This window comes from Leuciscus leuciscus (genome assembly GCF_965113295.1).
Source record: "Leuciscus leuciscus genome assembly, chromosome: 2".
Classification (NCBI taxonomy): Eukaryota; Metazoa; Chordata; class Actinopteri; order Cypriniformes; family Leuciscidae; genus Leuciscus; species Leuciscus leuciscus.
Window position 1 is genome coordinate 40812118 of NC_138726.1, and position 24669 is coordinate 40836786.

Below are 24669 nucleotides of genomic sequence, written 5' to 3' on the forward strand. Positions count from 1 at the left end.
TGAATTTTCAGCATCATTACTCCAGACTGACCCCAAACGTTTGGTTGGTAGTGAATTTGATGACCATCTAATGATGAAATCATTCACCATACAAATTCTGTGGTTTCACAGTCCCAGTTGCATCATTTTCATTGCGTTCAAAACAAAGAAAACTAAAAGTAGGATGTCAGTTGGTAGGGAAAAGAAAAGTAGTTCAGGTCTGGATAATTTGTAAGGATATGAGTACAGTGAGGGTAGCTACAGTACAGCCATGTCTCACCCTGTCGAGACCCTTTGGCTAAAGTGTTTCATTTTATGCAATGTAATCCTCTGATGCATGAATTATCAAAGGAAAAGAAGAATTTTACTTCAAAGCAAGGATATAATCATTCCAAATCTTTTTTTCTTTTCTTTTTTTAATGTATTTGAGAGAATTACATAATGGTGCATCTCTATATTCGTCAGCCATGTAAAATGTAGGTAGTCAGAAATAGAAAAACATATGATTAAGAAAATACATTAAGAGAGTCATAATTATGAGAAAGGTTCAAAGGTTATCATGATGATTTGGATGTGACCTCACTGTCTGAATGGAATTGTTCACCCACTAATGAAAATTCCGCCATCATTTACTCTCCATTTTTGACTTTGATTGTAAAGACAAAAAAAGGCATTTCTCAAAAGGTCTTGTTTTATGTTCAACAGAAAAATGTATTTAGTTCAGGGTTGGAACGAGGTGAGTAAATGGTTTCATTTTTGTGTGAACTATCCCTTGAAAATTGCTTTTAAAAGTTCTGTCTAGTGAGCGGACGTCATGCATAAGATAGTGAATCTCTTTTGGTGTTTTAAACAGGGTGAATTTCATTCCACTGATCTGTAATGAATCAGCCGGTTGAAAAGTTCAGATGGGAAGAGTAACTCGTTTTGTGCCATTCCTTATGAGTTCAAGGATAGGTTTAAAGCATTTTTTTATGATGACAATGCACTTTCCTGTTGATGTCATATAAGAATATGTGAAGCCTCATCAATCAGAAGATACTGAAATCATCCCTCTGATCTTAAGCATCATTAAGGGAGGCAGTGACTGTAAATGACAGATAAGTTCAGGCAGCAGTATAAGTATCACAGCATCAGAATGTGTATCGTTTCATTACATGGTTCTAAATAACAACCACCCAATGTATGCAGAGATAAAAAATACAAATGATAAGGCTATGATGAAATCAGGTAACACAGCTGCAACGGGAAAAGCTCCATGCAGTGCTTCCCCTCATCCCTGCCCTCGGGCATCTGTTGTCTTTGTGCATGGACTGTGCAGCTGGTAACAGTGGTGATTTCTCGCTTTGCCACTCTGTGCCCTGAGTCGAAACTAATCCCACAACTGCTCTAGCGATTCACAGAGCCGCAGTCATGCTAATATAAGTCATCTCAATTCATCTCCCTGTGCCCATGCCTCTGCTGCAGCCATCCATGAGGCTGTGCAATTTACTGCAGCGCCCATAAAGCGCACAAAGCCCACTCTTAAAGAATATTACAACTTTATGTGCCACAAGTTTATTTTCTCTCACATAAAACAGGCTGGCTGAAAAAGACAGATCAACTAAAAGTGAGCAATGACAGATCAGCAGTTCTCTCCCACGGCGCATTGTAACGTCTGGGGTCTCATTCTCATTCAATCTAATGCTTAAGAAATGAATAGTACAGTACTTTTGAAAAATATGCTTAAAATGAAGTACAACCGGATGAGATGAAGACTCCTGCATCAATGGCTTAAAAAAAAAAAGTTGTCTTATTTCCATAAGAGAAGAGCTGAATAACATGTGAACACATAATCTCTGTAACACTACTGAATAGGTTACTTTTATTATGCCATTGGTAACCAAATCTTTTTATTATTATTTTTTGCACGATGTCAGGTTTGTCAGTACATTAATTGGAGGAAACGTATAACTTTAGGAAGGAACTGTAGGAACGTTTTCCTACAAATCGAAAAATATAAGTTTATTTAAACAGCTGTGGCTCAAATTGACTTTTGTAATTGTCCTAAGGCAATAGGTTTCCTTTCTTTTAAATAACGTCAACTAATTTGACAAAGTTCAAGACCACTCTCGACCAGCAAAACATGAAAAAAAGGGGAGGGTATGCCCTGATGTGTAGGATAGGAAGATCCAAAAATCAGCATTCATGTCTAGACTGATTATTTCCTAAATCCACAAGGCAATCAGGAACATAAGGGTTAATTTGAAGTATGAGATGTCATTCAGTGTATGTCTGATGTAGTCAGAGGATATATTTAATGATTTGGTTTTGTATACCACCAAATCCACTGTGTTATTTTGCTCTGAACTGTGCTTAATGTAAAAAAAATATTAAGATCAATATAAGGTACACTTAATGAAATTTGATTAAATTGCCTTTATTTATTTTGATGGCTATGAATATAGACTACACACTTTTTTCTGACATTTTGCTAATTAAACTATTATATGTTCACTTGTCTTAATTCTGTGATCTTTCCATTATGATGTAATGGGAAAATGTAATGTGCATTAACACACTCACAAAGACGCACACACATTGCGGTATGGATCACACTTACCATCTGTAGTAAATCAGTAGAAACCATTTGCATACAGCACACGGCAGTGGCCAGAGCACACACAATGGTGGAGATAACATTCAGTGCACACACGCTGAAAAGCAGCTCCTGGGAGACAGAGAGAAAAATGGAGAGACAGTGATAAGAAGGGAGAGGACAAGAAGGTGAGAATCAACGAGAAAGAGAGAAGGATAGATGGAGAGTGAGAGAAAGAGAGAAAATAAACGAGAGTGGCAATTGTTTTGTTGGGAAAAACCTTAGGCTGGGACCAACATTTATTGTTCCGTTAGTCAGAGTGAGAGAGACGGCAGTCAGGAAAGAACAAATGTGTGGAAGAGAGAGAGAAAGAGAGAGTAGCAATGACATAATGGATAAGAGGGATAATGGTTTCACCAAAGTGGGACTTTTGCATGGCCTCATCGTTCTGCAAAAGATAAGCACAAAAAGCTGAAATCAGGGAAAGTCCTTGTGCAGCTTTAAAAACCGATTCCCATTCAAAGACTAGCAGGACTATTTGATTTGATTCCCACATTCCAATTTAATTTGATTTGATTCTGATTCAGTCCTGTATATTTCAGTTACAATGTCCATTCCGCTTCAGCTTTTGATGTAAATATACAGGAACTTTCTAGAAACTAGGAACAAAAATGTTCATTAAAAAAATGGCCCAAACTATGCAGTTTAACGGCCATTAATATAATAGATATAATAAACAACCCAAAACTGAAGTTCTAAATTGACTTTAAATGCATTTCATTTGTTTAAAAATGTTACTACCAATGTGAAAAATTATGCAAAAAAAACAAAAGATATAACCTCATGATCACTTCAGTTATCCCCTCATGAACACCACTAAACGGGTCTATATAACATGTATACATCCACCTATAAAGGACAATTATTTGTTCATGAATCAGACTACACCGGATGTGCTTTGGTACTGTGTGCAGCCCACAAGGAATTGCAAGAAAATGCAGGTATTGAGTTAAAGTAAATTAATCTTGGGATTTTAAGAATCGATACACATACATATAGCATAACTTATTAGCATAAGCGAGAGCGTGTAGCCACCACTATAGTCATCAAGAGAAAGAAAAACCCAAGGACGTCACTGGCACTGTTTGGAATTCTGCCAGACTGAGCTGGGTGGTAGATCTGCATCCACAAAATGTTAAATACATTCAGTATTCACGACAGCTCATCACACACACCTGCTTATCAGAGCCCTGTCCGATCTCTCGTTGTGACAAGAAGAAATATATGTGACCCAGCGATGTCCTCAAGGAAAATGCTGAATTCTTAAATGTGCACGAGTCCTTTAGGTGAAAGGAGCCCATCCTAAGAGGACTGGACAGGCCTAACCGCTTCTACATGACTATAACCTTCCAAAAAGGCCAGGACCTCCTCTTTGGAGGGGGAGGATGTGTTTATACAAATGCAAACAATAAGGGTCTGGACAAATTTATGTTCTGTTTTGGTCCAAATTGTATCTTTTTTATAAATTTATTCAGTTTTTAATTAAAATATCAATATATCATTTAATTTAAAAAACAAAACTCAAAAGGTAATATTTAACAACAGTACACTAGTACACAAAACTGGCTTCATTTCAAAACAGACATCATTAATGAAAAAGTAATAACGGGCAGTTAAGTAAGTGTGTCAGAGAGTGATTCAGTAATCACTCTGACTGATTCAATGAGTTAATTATGTGAAAGATTCAGTAATTGGTGGTGGTTGAGGAGATTCCCCCCTTCTATGTAAAGCGCTTTGAGAGCGAGAAAAATCACTATATAAATGTAATGAATTATTATTATTATTCATCAGACTGATTCAAATGGAGTCTTTTTGAAGAATCATCAATTGAACCACACTTCAAACAGATCAAGACCACCTACAGTATGTACCTATACAACAAGCTAATGTTATGATTGGACTAACTCCAGTAGGATGCAGAACTAGTTTGTGCAGTTGTGTTCCAGCACATCTAACAGAGGTACTAGGTCAGCTCCACTGAGAAACACCTGCTCTTCCCATTTTGAGCCAGCAATTCTAACACATGTCCCCATGACGACAAGAGGGGGGTTAAAGAATGATGAAAATACATGCTACCTTACATTCTGAAAATACATTCATACAGTTCTTAATGCTGATGGAACATGGTACCATTTCCTGCATTCACATGTTGATGGTCAAAACCAGTAATCTGTGTAGTTGTTGGACAGCATACTTGCAATCGGTTTCATCAGATATGATAGTACTGAGTCTGACATGTCACTGGCCGTCATTATGTGACAAACACCTCAAAAGTATTATACCTCAATACAAACGAGTCCTAAAGGAAAACGAGGCTGTCAATATGAAACACACCAGTGGTATATAATAGCCCAGGACCCTTACAATGAGGGAGTCACATTGTGCAATATGCCAATGAGCCATAACATTAATTGTACTGAGGGTCTTTTATAGCCATCTCAATTGACCTGACAGGCCATAAAAAGACATGAAACCTTCAGACATCAGTGATAGCATTAAAGCATATAAATCTTATTTATGTTTCATAACGCCACCTGAGTAAGTGCTACAGATATAATATAAACCTTCAATAGTCATATAGTGACGTTATTGTTAATTAAAACTAAAACTATTCAAAATAGTTTTCAGTGATTGAAAAAATATATGAAATAAAAATCCTGGCTTAATCTAAGCCCTGTCTGTGAAACCGGGCCTATATGTTTATGATGGCATTACAAATACCTTGCAAATACAACACTGTATAGGGAAAGAAGATGTACAGTGCAAAATTATGAATAAATGTAAAAAAGTTTTCTGTATTATAATAATTTCACACGACTGAAAAGGCTTCATGAGGCATTTACAAGCAATGATAAGCAATTGCTTACAGGCATGTGTTTTTCTTGATTTCATAAAGAGCGGCGGATGCTTTGTACAAGCAAATTTGTGGAAGCCTCACATCACCACATCCCGTTTCAAAAGCTGCCAAAAGCCCCGAGATCATGGCTAGCATGAGTGAATTGCTTAGACACTGGAAAAGAAACCAACGGCGAGCGCTAATTGAAGATGCATAACTAATGATGACTGAGTCTCATCTGCATATTAGAGAGAGATCCATAGTACAACATGAAGAGACATGTCCAATAAGGCTGGCGTTTTTGGGAATAGCGTGTAATTCTTGCTCTGCTAAATGGTTCAAATACTCTCTAAAAGTCAAATTAAAAAGTGTTTGAAAATGGAGAAATCCCTGAAGGAACACGGCAAATGTGCATGGGAACAGAGCCAAAAAATACTTCTCCAAGCTAAAAGTGTGATATTTTATGAATATATTCCTCAAAAATACAATGCAAAAATGATTGGTACTCAAAAACAACATTTAAAGCCAAATAGCAGAACAAGAGTACAAACCAAAACCATTAATGCTTAAAATATCTCTTTCTCTGTATACCACAAAAACAATGCATTAGAAACTGTAGGATTGTAAAGAGAGTTTTAAATAGTTGTATATTTATAGTTGCTTTAAAGCAACTCATGTTAAATTCACTAAATGAACACTTTGTAACACTGAAACTCTTCATTTTTCATCTAAGGTGACTTACAGTGCCATTCCTGCAGGGATTGTCCTTTGGAGTGACCCACAGGTATAATGGTGCCGGAAAAGACTGAGGTCTCATTATCTCTCGTAGTTCTACATCATCCCTACCTGGGTCTGAATCTGCAAATTTCCACTACAAATGCAGACTAGCACCACTCAATACTCACATCTGTGCTATTACTCTACAGTCCAGTCCTTAATTATACACAGTATACTACTGTTTAAATGTTTGGGGTCAGTCTGTCAACACTGATAATAAGAAGAAATGTTTCTTGAGCAGCAAATCAGCATGTGACACTGAAGACTGGCTGAAAATTCAGCTTTGCCATCATCACAGGAACAAACTACATTTGAAAATATATGAAAAACAAATATAAACCAATTATTTTACATTTTAATAACATTTCACAATAAACCTGTTTTTACTGTATTTGTGAGCAAATAAATGTATAGCCAGGGTGAGCAAAACAGCATATAAAAAATATTAAATATAAAAAATCTTACTGACCCCAAACTTTTGAATGGTAGTGAGTGTATAAACATACAAGTATATTCATTGTAAAGATGCAGGACCTTCTCCCTTTCAATCAAGGAATATAGATAAAAGTTACTACATTGCTTTCTCTAGTAGAGACACCACCCATTTTATTTATTATAAAGAATATTGATGATGGTAGTTTTTAATCTGGCTAATTAAAGACTAGAGATTTTCAAACAATACATGCATGATTATAAAATAATCATCATTTACATGTCTAATGCATTTTGTTCTATTCATTTACTTGTCTGATCCAATATTCATTAACTGGAGGCAATCAAAAAGTCTATTAGTAATGATAAAGATAATGATTGAAGAGGCTATTAAAGTCGTCACTGAATCAAAATTGACCCTATTTACTTTGTTAGCACACATTTCTAGTCTTATGGTGAACAATTAATCCGTGCAAGTTAATACACGGGAAAAAAAAAGTGTTTGTCGTGGTAATCTTTAATCAAAATCTGAACATTTGCTTCCGGTCTGGAATGGTGTTCCTTCTCTGATGACGTCAGTTTGACGGCTTGGGTTGAAAACGCTAAACCACTCCCCTCCAGCCGTCAGTCAGCTATGAGCAAGAGATGGAGAGGAGGTGCGCTGAAGTAAAACCCTGCCCTCTATTCAAAATTCTGTTTCACTTGGAAATACGTCACAACACTGAAGTAAAGTCAAATGCAACTTACGGTTCAATGGGACTTTAACGAATATAAAGAAAACTAGCTGGCTATGTTAACAATGTTCTGAAATCAGTTTCAAACATCATATCACCCAAACATCCAACATCCAAACCTATCTACCGTCATTTACTTTGTGAACAGATACAGATACAAGCATGTTACAAAAACCTACAAGTACACACAAACACCTGGTTCGCTATCTTTGAGGGACTCTCTATAGACTTTTTTACTGTTACTGTTTTTTACTTTTTTAATGGTTTTTATACTGTACAAACTGTTTATTCTATCCCCTTATATTAACCCTACCCCCAAAACCTACTCATTGCAGAAAACTTTCTGAACTTTTACATTTTCAAAAAAACTAATTCTGTTTGATTTATAAGCTTGTTTAACTCATGGGGACTCGTGTCACCATCGGGACCTAAATTGAGGTTTCCATGAGGATTGTGCTTTCAGGTTCCCCACCTAGACAGAAAAACACACACACACACACACACACACACACACAGATACCTTCAGTCGGAGGCGTATGGTGTTGCAGTCCCTCAGCGGGTTGAGTTTAAGTGTGTCTCCCAGATTATTACAGGTTGATTTCAGGTGCTCGAGCTCACAGCAGACACACACACCATCACTGTCAAATTTGATCTGCACAAGGAAAGAAACAAACTGGTTTCAGTTTCATAAGCACTTCATAAGCACGTTACAAAGATGACATTTGTTCAGCACACATTAAATAGAGTTCTCTGTCTGCCGGAAAGAAGCAGGAGAGAAATGTTAAACAAAAACTGCTGTTTAGATGCCTTTGAAAACAAACTTGTTAGTTAGAAGTTACCATGGATGACATATTAATACTGTAGCTGGCAGCTTTATCAGACAGCGTCATATTTATAAAAGAACAAACTACCTAAATTCAATCACTTTTTCAATGTAAATATATAACAATATATTACTATTACCCCTTATTTGCAAAATGGTTAACTGTCTCATACAAAAAGTTGCTACATATTTGTGGAAGCTTACTCTATTGAAAAATTTAGATTTAATTAATTAATTAATTAATTAATTATGTCTTCCACATTGCAATATTTATAGGCTTCCTATATTCTTGAACCTAACAGCTTAAGCCTAATCATTCATGTTTGTTAAAAAAGATCTTAATAAATCCCATACATGGTGGTCCAGCATTATAAATGCTTTGTGTTAGACTGAAACGAAGTCGCCATTTGACCCATATTGCACAAAAGCGATGTGTGAACTTTGCAAGCAGGGGTTAATTGAATCGAGGAAACAACTTCATTAATATTTCAGTCATGGCAGGATCAAGTCTCTGAGGAGGCGAGTGTTCAGTAGGCAGAGAAGAGAGATGCTTAATCCGACATGCTAATCCCTAAATCAGGTGGAGTAGAGACTGTTGGAGACAGAAGTCTGTCTTTAACCTGGTCTGAAGCGGTAGACAAAGGGAAGGAAAATCACCTGACCTGTTTTAGCATAACAGCACAAGGTGCGAACCGCCACTTGTTTCCATGACGATAGGCGATTAAAGCAGTGTTTTGTTTCTGTCAATTATTGAGAATTACTGGAGGATTATGAAGGTCCTGTTTACGAAAAGGACAATGGAAAGATCACCATGTAATTAGTTCCTATATGTTTCTAAGATAAGTATCTTGTGAGACAAATCTCTCCGCTGTAGATTGAGTGAAACTTCAAATGCCTGGTATTGCTTCTGCTTGCTGAAAAATAAGGTTAATATAATAAAATAAACCTTAATAGGTTCCCTCTAATTTCACAAACCATAGAACGTCACAATTTAAGCTTATTTTGATTGCTGGGAGAAAAAGTATGATCATTTATATTTGATTATATGAATGCAGGATTTCATATCAAACTTCACAGACATAATGATTGAAAGCAGCTGAATATTTCATCTGTATGACACGTTCAATCTATTGAACTCATGGCACATGATGTGGGTGCTCAACCCTTTGTGAGATGAATCATTAAAGCATTTCCCGGTACCGTTTCAAAGAGCCATCAACACTTTCACCGTGCATTCATCTAAAAAAAACATCTGATCATTATTTATAAAGAAAGTTTCATTTTATCATCCCTGTGTGTTCTTACTGACTGCCCACTATAAGACTTCAGCTTCTAATAAGCGCTGAACTAATTCACTATTTAACTCATGGTTGAATTACTCAATTCAAAATTATGAAATAGCTTTGCCATAAAAGTCGTTGAAGTCAATTTTCATGTTTTAATGAATACTGTATAAACATATACTACATTCACATTCAAAATAAATTTTAAAAGATTGATGGTAATTTTATTGTATGTATGTTAAAGCAGAAGCTTGTGTTGAAAATGAAACCCACAAACACAACAGATCACTGATAGAAGAAAAAAGCTGAAATGAATTCAAAGCCTCCATCCATAACCTGAAAGCCAGTCATGCATTTAATTGAGTTTGAAACAAACAAATAAGACTTACCTGGTGAATAATGTACACAGAGATATGGTTGAACAATTAATTACTGTAAGATCTTCAACTAAACTCTAGCAATTGTTTTTTCAGCATAGCAATTTAGTGCTATGTTTTATTTAAAGAAATTCCTAATAAATTAATTTGCCACCCATTCTGAATACTACTTCTCATCTGATCATTTAGTTATTTATTGCTTCCACACCAGGCGGATAAATGGTCTTAGAGCTGAAGAGGGGTGTCCAGTTCTGGATAACAGAAATGGGGGGAAGCAGTGCTGAGCTGTTATGCCATGCTGGGCCAGCACTGGACCCACTGTAGAGCTGATAAATCAACCTCAATAGAAACCACAGCAAAGACTGACTGCTCTATTAATCTCCTTTATAAGCCTTCATTCAAAGAACACAATGGACGGCACACAAACATACTGTGGCATTCATTGAGGATATTCTCCAGTATCAAAAACAATTCAGAGGTATTATGATTTGCCATAATAAAATAAAAGACAATTTGTTTGTTTTAGATTCTATATTTTAGATCTATAGATTTAGCTCTTCAATTTACAGCTTTCATACTGACAATTTACAGTTGAACTATAAAATAAACATTCATTATGTATTCTCATATTCAAACAACGTCTCAAGAATTTGTTTCCTCTCTAGCAAAGGCAAAGTGATCTCATGACAAGACATTCGGCACTAGCATGGCTAATTTACGTGAACTGACTTCCACTATGAAGGCTCACCCACTCCTATTCACTCATCTGCTGCACTCTTTACTCTCCCCAGAAAATGTATGATTATGATTAGGGATGGGCATGATTAATCGACGATCGATAATTGATCGTTAAGAATTTCGTCGATCACGTTTATTTGTTATCGATTAAACTAATGCAGGTTGCGTTGCGTAGTGTGTCTTGAAGCAATGGAATTAATTTTAGCGCGGAGGTACCTGTGCATCCCGGCAACGTCAGTCCCCGGCTGCCCCGGCTTGACAGTCTCACCCCAAAACGTCATATACTGACGCGTCTTGACCATGCGTCAACATACGACGAAAAGGGTACCCCCATAACGTCCATGTGTGACGATTCGGGTTATGGGTAGGTTTAGGTATGCGTTAGGGTACCGCTAGGAGGCGCTGCTGGTGCGCTTCTGTCTGCGTCTCATATTGACGTTAAAGGGGTACCCTTTTCGTCGTATGTTGACGCATGGTCAAGACGCGTCAGTATATGACGTTTTGGGGTGAGACCGGGCTGCTCAGAGCGGGTGTTTTCGGCGGCTGGACTGGCTGTCACCAGGTTGCGGTCGCGTCTGATCCCAGATCATGTCAACATGCTTATCTTTCTCAACAGAAATCAGTAGACTGGTGCAGAAGTTCTATGGGAACTTCATGCGTTTTCTCAGATCGGATAGCTATCTGATTTATCAAAACGATTCCATTTACACCTGGTCACATAAATGTGTTTTTGCAAAACGGATATAAATCCGATCTTGAATTCCCGCGCTATATGCATATTTAAATTGTTGTACGTCATCGAATGCAACTGATATGAGCTGCATTTTATTGATCATCAGCGAAAATTTCTAAATCAAAGACCGCAACAAGATATTGCGGCAACAGCCCTGGTAAGATCATTTCGGTTCTTTACTTTTAATGAAGATGATTGTGTGTTGATGAATGACTTTCACTTTGATTTGCGATAGTTTGCACGTTAGCTTGATGAATAGATGCTCATCTGTGGTGATGCGTGTTGAAGTAGCGTCGTCATATCTGGATATAACATGACATATAGGCCTAGCCTATAACACGCTCTCACACGTTTATTTCTTATCATTTTTGGGATAAGTCAAATTTACATATGTGGTTTCAACAACCAGATGCATTTACTCTTGTCCAGTTTCGTCTGGAATGCGTCTCAGATATAAAGTATAAAGTGGTTTGAGCGATCGGATTTAAATCCGTCTCGAATGCGTTTCGGAGGGCATTTAGATTTGGTCTTTTCACGACCGGATAGCTATCCGATCACAGAAAACGGATGAAGTGGCCATGGGTGCTCGCAGCTGCAGGTTCCGCTGGTTTAGAGCACCGCAGGAATCTTCAAGTCTACCGAACGTCCAGTTTCACTGCCACAAGTTGATCTTCTTGTAATAAAGATCTCATCGAGGACAAACAAACTGTATTTTTGTATTTTCATTGCATTTTTAATTTATAAAAAGTTAAAGAAATAATAAATTTCAATATAAAAATATTAATGATTAATCGATAGTCGATCGTTAATTCTCCCGACGATCGACTAATAAAATTTAATCGAATGCCCATCCCTAATTATGATATTTATTTATTTTTTGCTAGAAACTCCCAGTGAGCTTCGGCGCTGATCAGGCACCCCTTTTAATGAGGACAAAGGTGGTGGGTGTTAATATTTATTTCTGCTCCAAAAGAATATTACAGGACGTAAAAAAGGGTCCCGGCAGACACTCTCATTTTCTCTGCCTTAGCGACTGAATGTTGAGCTAATTTCACTGAAATCTTGACAAGGGCATCGTGTTAATGAATGATGCTCTTGGGAGCTGTAATTGCTCAATGGATTGATTCTTTAGTGACAGGCTAGTTTTGAGAGGATGATAAAATACACAGGTTTAGGACTAAGCTATTTTCAGTTTGGACATACAAATCTATTTAAGGTTTCCTTTACAACAAAGAAGTAGGTTCAGGCATGTGTTTCAGGACATGGCTCTCTCACCAGCTGACAGTCCTCCAGAGAGTTGACCAACTGGGCATTCTGACAGGAAAGGATGGCTCCTGCGAGGTTCAGCATCACACACACAGCAGACAACAGCATGAAGAAAGTTATCTGTGGAGAAAGAAAGAGAACAGACTGTCAGTTTCTGAGGTTATCGTGGTATTTTAAGACTCTTAATAAACAAAAAAACAGTAGGATGCCATTTTTCACCTCATTAAACAGCCTTTGCAGAAGGATTCCACATACAGGGTTCCCACATATTGGCCAACGGTCCATGACCTTTCCAGTTATTTGTGAAATATGTACACTATCGTTCAAAAGTTTGGGGTTGATAAGATATGTCAATGTTTTTTTTTGTTATCTTATGCTCACCAAGGCTGCATTTTTTTAAACAAAAATACACCATAAAGATTAATATTGTGAAATATCATTACAGTTTCTAATAAATGTTTCCATTTTAATATATTTGAAAATGTAATTTATTGATGTGATGTCAAAGCTGAATTTTCAGTATCATTACTCCAGTCCTCAGTGTCACATGATCCTTCATAAATCATTCTAATATGCTTATTTGCTGCTCAAGAAACATTTCTTATTATCAATTTTAAAAAACATTTGTGCTGCTTATTCTTTTTTGTGGAAACCATAATAATTTTAGCAACACTTTAGTTTAGGGTTCAATTCTCAATATTAACTAGTTGCTTATTAGTATGCATTTTACTATTATTGGCTGTTTATTAGTACTTATAAAGCACATATTAATGCATTATTCTGCATGGCCATTTTTTCCTACCCAATAATACAAACTATTAGTGAGCAGTAATTAGGAGTATATTGAGACAAAAGTCATTGTTAATAGTTAATAGTGAGAATTGAACCCTAATCTAAAGTGACCATGATTGTTTTCAGGATTATCTGATGAATAGTAAGTTTAAAAGAACAGCATTTAGTTGCAATATAACATTATAAATGTCTTTATGTTATTATGGCACTTTTGATCAATTTAATGCATCCTTGCTAAATAAAAGCATTAATTAAAAAATAATAATATTCCAAACATGTATATTATGAAAGTAAAATAATATTAATGAATGTTGATTTGATAGAGTTGAGCATAACTAAAAATAAAAGAAGATTTATTCACTAAATAATTTATGACTTTTAAAGATATTTTTCCTACTTTTCACAACCACGTGTTCCGTGGCCATGGGAGCCCTGGAAATTGGTGCAGGATCTCTCCCTCTCTCTCTCTCTCTCTCTCGCTTACACTTTCTGCTTCATTTTTCAGTGTTTAGACGATCTGATTTCTAATCTTGCTATCTAGTTTATTTGCAAGACAATTTACAAAAAGTCTAATCATTACCAGAGTGTGTTTAGTTTATCAGACCAAAAATAAACCAATTGTGGTTTATGGGACTTGACGTAAGAGCGTGAAAGATCGAACATGATTGATCAGAACTATTCATCCATGGGGAAAGCGAAAGGAACAGATGTGACTAATAATTAAAGCACTCAATAATCAATGACTTCAACCAAAACAATTAACGCTGATCTCACCATCTGAGCCCTGGCTCATTACTGTGAGAGACGGCCCCTAACAGCTCACATGAATAAATGAATAACACAAGTGCACTTCAGAGCATTGGGCTATTTTTCTCTGGGTGTTGATATACTACCTCTCCCACAATTCCTCAGTAGGCCATGCTGATACACGGCCAGTGACATATGGTCAGCTAGAGAAACCAATCTTTGCGTAATTCCCCCGTCCCACATCCTATCAATGCGGACCCGTGCCGCTTGACAGAGCTCAAGCGTGGTCATTTTTCCTCTTTTTGCACCGCTGGCAGAACCGCAACTCCTGGTTCCTCTCCCCAACTCTCCATTAAAAACAATTCTCTTTATTTCTGAGCTGACACTTCTGGGATTTCAGACATTCTGGCTGCTTTAAATCACAGTTTGTGTGTGGGAGAACATCAGGTCCAGCCTGGGCAGATGACTGGCTAGGACACTGAGCCGTATATCAGCACCGGCCTTACCTCCACAACACGATAATTTACTAATGAGGCCCTCTACCTGACGGGACATTAACCTTGCAATACCAGACATGTCAGTGGAGAGAGAAAGAGACAGAGTGAGAGGAGTTGGAAAGTGAAAGTTAGAGTCATTTCAACTCTGTCACATAGATGCAGATTAACGCTTACAATATGCGGGAGGGGGGTGTGAGGGATGCTGGGAGATATGAATGTCAGGCTACCAGCAAACTCGAAATTTAAGAGGCTGATGTATGAGGAGGTTCACAAGTGTCCTGGGGCTGTGAGGGTCCTTGGCTCAGGCGCACAGGAAACCTCACGCTTGATTTCCCCCACACTTAATAAAGTGCAGACATTGTCGAGATGACATGGTGATCCATTGCAGCTGAATGACTGAACTAGGTTGTGTTCTGTCTTGTTGACCAAATGACACTGAAAGGTTATGAGCATAGGCAGGGTGGGAATATATGCATCCAATAAGCATTTAAAAAATGTGATTTACACACATCACATTTGCTGTTGCTTGCTGTGGGAAACTGGATTTTCATAATTAATCACTGACAACAACAATCATGTTAGAATGTTTTTCTTGTACAAGATGACAAATATGAAACCAAACCCGAGCTTCAGGCAGGAAGGTAACATCTCCATCACTTTAGAGAGAGAAAACACATTACAGCACAAATGATGGCTGAGGACCAGGTTAAAATGCAGGCAATAATGAGGCTGATTTTGTAAAGCAAAAATTGAAAAGATGTTATTCAGAACGCGAGTGATAAGGGAAAGCTTAATGGGCCACTCTTCAGACGTCCTTTCAATGCAAGCTGAGCGTAGCCAATGAAATACACGATTCCTGTCTATCTCTAATTTACTCTGCTGGTAGTACAGAGGAGGGAAAATGGTTCTTTCAGCAAATGCTTTGTAGTTAGCAGTGAGCAATATCAAAAGACAAATTCAGTTGCTATGCTTTGAATCTACTACTGCAACTCAAATTCAATCTTTTACTTTAATTGCAACATGCTGTCTTCTCCAACTGGTTCACAGGCATTCTGCAGGTTGCCTGGGCTTTTGCTTTAGCAGCAGCTTTCTACATACTATCTGTATAAATATGATATCTGCAGTAATTTTTCTTTCAGTAATGAACAACCATTTTTACAGCATTTTTTAATGTTAACTTCAACACATATTATATACACTACCGTTCAAACGTTTGGGGTCAGTTCGATTTTTTTTTTCAAATAAAATAATTTATTTCAGCAACGATACACTAAATTGATCAAAATTTACAACAAAGACATTTAAAAAAAACATTAAAAAAAAAAAAAAAAATCAATAAATGCTGTTCTTTTGAACTTTCTATTCATCAAATAATCCTGGAAAAACAGTTTCCACAAACACATGGAGGACAACTGTTTTCTAATGTGATAAAAAAATATCATATTAGAATGATTTCTGAAGGATTATGTGACACTGAAGACAGGAGTAATGGTTTCTGAAAATTCAGCTTTGTCATCACAGGAATAAATTATATTTTAAGATATAAATAGAAAACAGTTATTTTAAATTACAATAATATTTCACAATACTACTGTTTTCATTGTTTGTATTGTATTTTTTATCAAATAAATGAGACTTTCAAAAAAACTAAACAAAAAAACATTTGAACGGTAGTGCATATAACTATAAAAATGTACGACTAACTATATTTTATATATAAATAATATATAAATTTTATACAAAAAATATAAAAATAAAAAATACATTAATATAAATGAATGTTATAAAGTAACATTAACCCAGAAAAATGCCATGAAAACTATTGTTCATACTTAGGTCATGAGGCCTAATGCATTAACTAATGTTAACAAATTGAACATTATAGACCATAGTCAGGGTAGTGCTATTAAATTGTTTGACAGGAATAAAAAACGAGGCTGTGAGGGATGTAACAACATACCAATTGTTCAGTTGACGAAACTTCTTCCAAAAGACTTTTATTAGTCAAAAACAGTTTTGTGACAAAAAAGTTGTGACTTTTGAACATTACATGCCATTGAAAAGACTCTATCCCTCACAGACTCGTTTACACCAGCGTAAAATTCAATATGGCGCCAATAAAGTCATATTAGAAAGTGTTACCATTAAAGATATTATAACTTGTTGGATTGCTCAATACTCTAAATAAGCATGTTAGTTGTCTCTGTCTGGCTAAAATCTCCCTTAGGAGTGTTGACTCCTGAGAGCCCAGGCCCTGATGGACTAATTACCTTGCATGGCTCCATGCTGCTGTTTTCTAATTACCGTGTGGGTTCACATATCACTGTTTAACAGGTTCTCATTAATTACAGCCCATCTGCCACCTGCATGCCAAGCAGTACGACGACTCGTCTGGCACATGCCACTCACAAACGCCAGTGCTGGGCGCAAATGGTCTTCAGCCATGAAACAATTCACACCTGTCAATATGGCTATGTATTGGCATTTAGGTTTAGCATTATTGGCTGAAAGGATCTGGTAAAGGGGGAGGAAGTCTAGCGAGATTAACTACTGGAAAGACCACAGCAAGAAGCTGAGAGACATTTAATTTAGAGGTTTTAAAGAAAACAAATCGGGATCCAGAACCTGGAGCTAAAATGTGGGCAGAAAATATTTGTGATGTTCTTGGACCACCTGGTGGAGATACAAACACATGGATGATTGTGCTCACTGTGACAAAAGAACCACCTACCGTCCAATCAACACCACCCGCCCCTCATATCAGCAGCTTCTGAGCCAGAGATATATGGTTTGAACAAGAGAAGCCGGGCATTAAAACAGAATATCATGGCAGATTGTGATGAGATACAGCTGGTGCTTATTATAGTTTGTCATTGGCACCATCAATTCAGTGTTGTGTATCCAGGGACACTTTTTATTACGTAAACGGGACAAATACGGTTTTATATGGCTTTTATTTCCTATTTTACTTATACACACAAATTAGAGGCGGCAAAGACACTGTTATACCACAAATTAATGTACATTATCAAACAACAGTAATTCATCATTTCATTATAGGGCCTGTTCTAATGCACAAAAGCCATGTTTTCTCTTTTGGATTTGCCCATTCTTCACTACTTGGACTACCTTATGTTTTCTTAGAACAACATGTATATATACAATCTGAGATGTATCACTGTGAACTGCATAGTACCTATCTTCATCACCCAGCAAAACATGTGCATGTCCATATGTGGTGTAATTTATGATTTATTACTTACAGGTTATAAACAGTTAAAAACAGAGTGAATCCTAAAACAGCACCCAGTTTCTCCATTGCAGGATCAGTTAATATTATCAAACTCACTGTTCAGGAGTGGAGCAGTCAAGCATCAACCGCTCAATAAGCTCCTGAAAGTTGAACTGCCTTGAACAATAGGCTGATGCAATCTCGCAAATAAGACTTAACTTACACTCAGCCCATTTAACAGAGCACTATTTCTCCTCAGGGGATACGGGACCTTTAACACCTTCTATGCTTATTTTAAAAAAGCTAAATTTATCAGGGCATGAATTCAAATTCAAAAGACAATTAGCTTTATTCTGTGTGTAAATTTGGGTTTGAATGGTAGAGGCATGTTACCAAACCAAAAGACTACTGAACAATTCCTACCAACATTTGAAAAAGGATTAAATTGTGACTTCATGTAATTATCAAATGTGACCCTGGATCACAAAACCAGTCTTATGTTGCACGGGTATATTTGTGGCAATAGCCAACAAAACATTGTATGGGTCAAAATTATAGATTTTTCTTTTATGCCAAAAATCATGAGGATATTAAGTAAAGATCATGTTCCTTGAAGATATTTTGTAAATTTCCCACCTTAAATATATAAAACATTTATTTTTCTGAGTGAATGCAGCACTATCGCCAATAGAAATGGACAACTTTAAAGGCGATTTTCTCAATATTTCGATTTTTCTGTACCCTCAGATTCCAGATTTTCAAACAGTTGTATCTCGGCCAAATATTGTCCTATCCTAACAAACCATACATCAATGGAAAGATTATGTATTCATCTCAATTTAAAAAAAATTACCCATAAGACTGGTTTTGTGGTCCAGGGTCACAAATGTAATCTACCCAAGTGCAAAATTAGCATATTGTATTTCCCTTTCCAAAATAAATTAAAAGTTAAAAGCCTGATGTGTTTACTCTGACGTAAACCTGTGTGCACCTCACATTCTTTTAAAAATGATTTTTTAATCGTATTATGTATTATTTGGACATGAAAAGTTGATCAACAGTGGAGGAGATGTTTGTTTGGTTATTTTACATAGATGAGTGAGTACTGTGTAATTGTGTAGTGTGTAATTTGAGGAAATGTGTAAATGAGGAAATGAGTGAAATGTTGTTTGCGTTCCGAACCAAAGCCTGTTTTTTCAATGTTTTCTGTTGTTGTTTTTTTGCCATAGTTCTTTTGTTGTATCATGACATCAGGAGACAGATTATCAAATAAATCAAAACAGCTTATTAGAAGAACACGGTTTGTTACAATGGGAATTTCAACAAAATTCTCATTCACACATAAACACAATAGCAAAATAATTTAAAGGGATATTCACACCAAAATAAAAAATTCTGTCATTATTTACTCAACCTTATGTCTGTCCAAACCTGTATGACTTATACCTGTGCTCCTGAATACTAAATAAAATGTCCCTAACAATTAAAATTCAATCTACAACGTTGCCTAACTCGTGACTGCAAAACTAACATCACTAGCTAGTTAAGAAAAGTTCTGGAGCAGGGACATTTAGCAAAAAGGAAACCCTTCATCATTGACTTCAAAGATGTTCAAACAAAGCCCAGAGAGACACATTCCTAAACAAAATCCACATGCTTCACCAAACTGTAAACACACTGGGTCCTTAGCTATCTCTCGCCCCCATGACTCAATTTATCAATGTCAAATAGCTAAGAAAGAAAAAAAATATATCACCCCAATCAATTTGCAGACAGGGTGATGACTTACACTAAGCACATCTCTGTCTCTCTGTTTGATAAACAGAGGTGTGTTGGGCAGGTCTCAGACCCCATCACTGCTCTCAGCTCAGTCTAATGTCAGCTGCTAATTGCCCTGCTGATGGAGGATTACCTTTCATCATGCCAATCCTCTGTCTTTGCCCATCCAGCTCCTCATTACACTCATTAGCTATATGGTGGCGGAGGGAGCATGTAGTATCAAGAGCACATCATGCATGCCAAAGAAAAGGTGAATGTGTCCATCACAGTCTGGGTATGCTGGCTGCATGATGGAGATTGAAGGCATTTCTGCTGTGTTAGCTATTTTGTGAAATTGATCTTTACATTTATACTACAAAATTGCAGATATGTCATTAATATCAAGCAGTCACGTTTTAGTTGGTAAGTATAGGCTAAATAGCCCCTGCTGGAAGATGACATAACTATACAATTAATCTCCTTCAAAAACAATTGATTGAGATAAAATCACAAATATTTCACTATAGTGGTATGTTTTGACCATTTTTTGAGGACTATTAAAGCAACACCAAAGATTATTTTGTGCCTTAAAATAATGTTTCCAATCGTTTCAGAGGTTCATCAACTCGTAACAGGGTGAACGGCACTTCTGCATTCGTTTTGCGACCCTCTATCGGCTATAACCGCACTATGCAAGTTTGCCACATCGGGTAGCGGATCTGTAGTTCGAATGAGACATAACTGCAAATTTGACTTGCTTTACGGCAAGCGTTACTATGGCCGATAGGTGGAGCCTATAAAAAAAAAAAAAAGCCGTTTCTGATGTCGCAGTACATCATACTTTCATAAAATCATGCAACATACTCTACCTTGTCTGTGGAAATAGTTATTTCTGGATAAACAAATAGCGTGCGTGCGACGGTAGGGTAAATTATTTACAACAGCGGTAATGGACAATTCCGCTTCCAAGCTGTAGGGGGACCGAAGAGGAAAAGTGCTATGGTGTTGTTTTAAAAGCGAGAAATGAACCTCTCAGCTTCAGAGTGATTATTCATAAGTTTAATGAGAAAATATGGCAGAAGAATCCTGATGGATGACGTGCCAGTCAAGCAAATGCCATTGAGAAAAATAGGAATGCTATCAGATAGCTTAGTCCATTAATTGTAGACCCCGCTGATTATTCATTTCGGGAAGATTATTTCATTTTTAGAAAAACTTCTACACTGACAGCCAATTTTAACATAGTCTCCTGACCCTACACAGACTCAAATAACCTCCTTTTGACTTGGGACTTTTGGAAAAGAAGGAGCAAAAAGGGATAAATAAGCAATTATTGGCAGAGCTCACACATGTGGACTCAGAGCTAGCTTAAACTGTGAAATCCGCAAACATCTAAATTGGCCTAGTTGAATTAATGATAAAAAAAGATTATACCGGCAACTACGAGAAGGCGAGAGGTTACAGCCTGTTCACACTGCTGACATGCTGGTTTAGCATCCTGCCCGCCTCTGCGGCACAAATTAGTATTTAGTCTGCAGCACCTCTGCGACAACACATCATTTATTTTCAATTATCTCTGCCCGGATGAGATCAGGACAGCGTTGTTTTGATTCTGTCGTTCTCTCTGTTGTTCTTAGAGTTTGTTTACTTCTAGGACATCCATTTTGTTTTGGCTCCTGCCAAATCACTTTTCCACATCCTAGAATACTCACCTTAAGGGCAGAGAAACATCATTCTACTGACAATCAAAGGTGGATTCATTCACTTGTTCTTCCTCTCTCTTCTTTTTCTTTCTCAAACGTTATCTCTATTTCGCGTCACCATTCCTGTCATTGTTTTCACGCTTGGAAGGAAAAAGGTCTGGACCTCTACTGTCTCCCTCATTTTATCTCTTGCATTCTGTCTCAGAGTGTTTTTATGGCTTGTTAAACTAAAAGTGAAAATGACAGAACGAATGGCCAATGAAAGCCCATAAGCGTATGATAGAATTAACATTCAGGCTGGGTGAGCAAGCCTTCAGTGAAACAAAAACATGGTGTGTGTTTTGTATTGTGGGTCTTGACTTTCTGCTCTTTTCTCATAGCGGCTTTGATAAACAGAAGAGAGAAAGGTTAGAGGTTGCTTTACATTCAGGAGATTAACAGGGGGATCCACAGACTACAGAGGGTGATTTACGTGTCAGGAGAATGGTAGAAAACCCTTCTCTGCCAGCAAGTATAATATGCACAGCCACAGCCGTATCTGATTAAAGCTGTGCATTGCCCATTTGTCCTGTCTCAGTGCAAATATCTCATAAGTGACTTCTCCACCCTGACCAGACGCTTAGCTCGCACTGTCCAAACAAACCCTTGAGGTGTTATTGTTAAGACTCCAAGGGCAGAGGCAGTCACGGCAATCCCCGCGTTCTGTTATTCACAGCCGTTGGATCTATTCAGGGGAAAATTTCTTAAACACCAGGAGTAGGTATCGCTTGCACCTTCATTTATTACTGTTAGCTACTAATCCCTGAAAGGGTCATGATAAACAGACTGATCTATAGGCCACGACTGCTGAGGGCAGGCAAGGTTCCTCTCTGAGACACGAGGCAGAGAAAGGCCAATTGAGAGTTTCCAAAGAGACAAAGTAAATCTAGCAGCTGTTTGGGTAAAATCAAAATAATCAGTTCTTTATGCTCTGAAATTACACTTATAAAGGCCTTTAACATAAAATGGGAGAATAGATCTAATTATTAATAAATAAAATGAAAAACTACAGTAATCTTAAACTAGTTCTAACTGTGTACTTTCACAGTCAACAGATACTAAGCATGCGTTGAGTATTTTATCATAAATTAATGCTACATCTTGTAAATTACAGGTAATTTTTTACAGATAGCAATACAACAAAACAAAACACTACTGATTAGGCGTGCATTGAGTATTTATCAGCTTACAGTTAAAAGAGTAGTTCACTCCAGAATTAAAATGTCCTGATAATTTACTCACACTCATGTCATCCAAGACGTTCAGGTCTTTCTTTCTTCAGTCGAAAATAAATTAAGGTTTTTGAGGAAAACACTCCAGTATTTTTCTTCAAATTAATGGGAACTGAAGAAGCCTTTGATGGGAACCAACGGGTTGAAGGTCCAAATTGCAGTTTCAATGCAGCTTCAAGGGCTCTACAAGATCCCAGCCGAGGATTAAAGGTCTTATCTAGCAAAACGATCAGTCATTTTCAAAAAAAAAATATATACAGTGGGGAGAACAAGTATTTGATACACTGCCGATTTTGCAGGTTTTCCCACTTACAAAGTATGTAGAGGTCTGTAATTTTTATCATAGGTACAAAAATCCAGAAAATCACATTGTATGATTTTTAAATAATTAATTTGCATTTTATTGCATGACATAAGTATTTGATCACCTACCCACCAGTAAGAATTCCGGCTCTCACAGACCTGTTCGTTTTTCTTTAAGAAGCCCTCCTGTTCTCCACTCATTACCTGTATTAACTGCACCCATTTGAACTCTTTACCTGTATAAAAGGCCTGTCCACACACTCAATCAAACAGACTCCAACCTCTCCACAATGGCCAAGACCAGAGAGCTGTGTAAGGACATCAGGGATAAAATTGCAGACCTGCACAAGGCTGGGATGGGCTACAGGACAATAGGCAAGCAGCTTGGTGAGAAGGCAACAACTGTTGGCGCAATTATTGGAAAATGGAAGAAGTTCAAGATGACGGTCAATTTCCCTTGGTCTGGGGCACCATGCAAGATCTCACCTCGTGGGTCATCAATGATCATGAGGAAGGTGAGGAATCAGCCCAGAACTACACGGCAGGACCTAGTCAATGACATGAAGAGAGCTGGGACCACAGTCTCAAAGAAAACCATTAGTAACACACTACACCGTCATGGATAAAAATCCTGCAGCGCACGCAAGGTCCCCCTGCTCAAGCCAGCGCATGTCCAGGCCTGTCTGAAGTTTGCCAATGACCATCTGGATGATCCAGAGGAGGAATGGGAGAAGGTCATGTGGTCTGATGAGACAAAAATAGAGCTTTTTGGTCTAAACTCCACTTGCCATGTTTGGAGGAAGAAGAAGGATGAGTACAACCCCAAGAACACCATCCCAACCGTGAAGCATGGAGGTGGAAACATCATTCTTTGGGGATGCTTTTCTGCAAAGGGGACAGGACGACTGCATCGTATTGAGGGGAGGATGGATGGGGCCATGTAACGCGAGATCTTGGCCAACAACTTCCTTCCCTCAGTAAGAGCATTGAAGATGGGTCGTGGCTGGGTCTTTCAGCATGACAACGACCCGAAACACACAGCCAGGGCAACTAAGGAGTGGCTCCGTAAGAAGCATCTCAAGGTCCTGGAGTGGTGGCCTAGCCAGTCTCCAGACCTGAACCCAATAGAAAATCTTTGGAGGGAGCTGAAAGTCCGTATTGCCCAGCGGCAGCCCCGAAACCTGAAGGATCTGGAGAAGGTCTGTATGGAGGAGTGGGCCAAAATCCCTGCTGCAGTGTGTGCAAACCTGGTCATGAACTACAGGAAACGTATGATCTCTGTAATTGCAAAAAAAGGTTTCTGTACCAAATATTAAGTTCTGCTTTTCTGATGTATCAAATACTTATGTCATGCAATAAAATGCAAATGAATTACTTAAAAATCATACAATGTGATTTTCTGGATTTTTGTTTTAGATTCCGTCACTCACAGTTGAAGAGTACCTATGATAAAAATTACAGACTTCTACATGCTTTGTAAGTGGGAAAACCTGCAAAATCAGCAGTGTATCAAATACTTGTTCTCCCCACTGTATATAATATATATATACATTAACCACAAATGCTTGTCTTGCACGTCCACGACTTCACACATTACGTAATCACGCTGGAAAGGTCAGGCGGTAACCTGTCGTAGGCGGAAAATGTATGGTAGGGAAAAAAAACTCTAATTTTCTCTTCCAACTTCAAAATCGTCCGACATAGTTGTTTTACCTTTTAGTTTTAGTTTTGTAAAGGACATTAGACTTAGACT

The 24669-nt window shown here is 37.5% G+C and overlaps 1 protein-coding gene across 3 annotated transcripts in view; it reads right to left on the minus strand.

Annotated features, from left to right (window-relative positions):
- Positions 1 to 24669, minus strand: part of fam189a1 (family with sequence similarity 189 member A1) — a 109440-nt gene that overhangs the window by 6678 nt on the left and 78093 nt on the right. Inside the window, exons 3-5 of one of the 3 annotated variants that reach the window (XM_082162221.1) lie at positions 12623 to 12733; positions 7914 to 8045; positions 2579 to 2686 (exon numbers count right to left, since the gene is read on the minus strand). In XM_082162221.1, coding sequence (XP_082018347.1) covers positions 2579 to 2686; positions 7914 to 8045; positions 12623 to 12733 — 351 coding nt within the window. The remainder of the gene's footprint in view (positions 1 to 2578; positions 2687 to 7913; positions 8046 to 12622; positions 12734 to 24669) is intronic. The other 2 variants (XM_082162223.1, XM_082162222.1) reach the window with 2 other exon arrangements.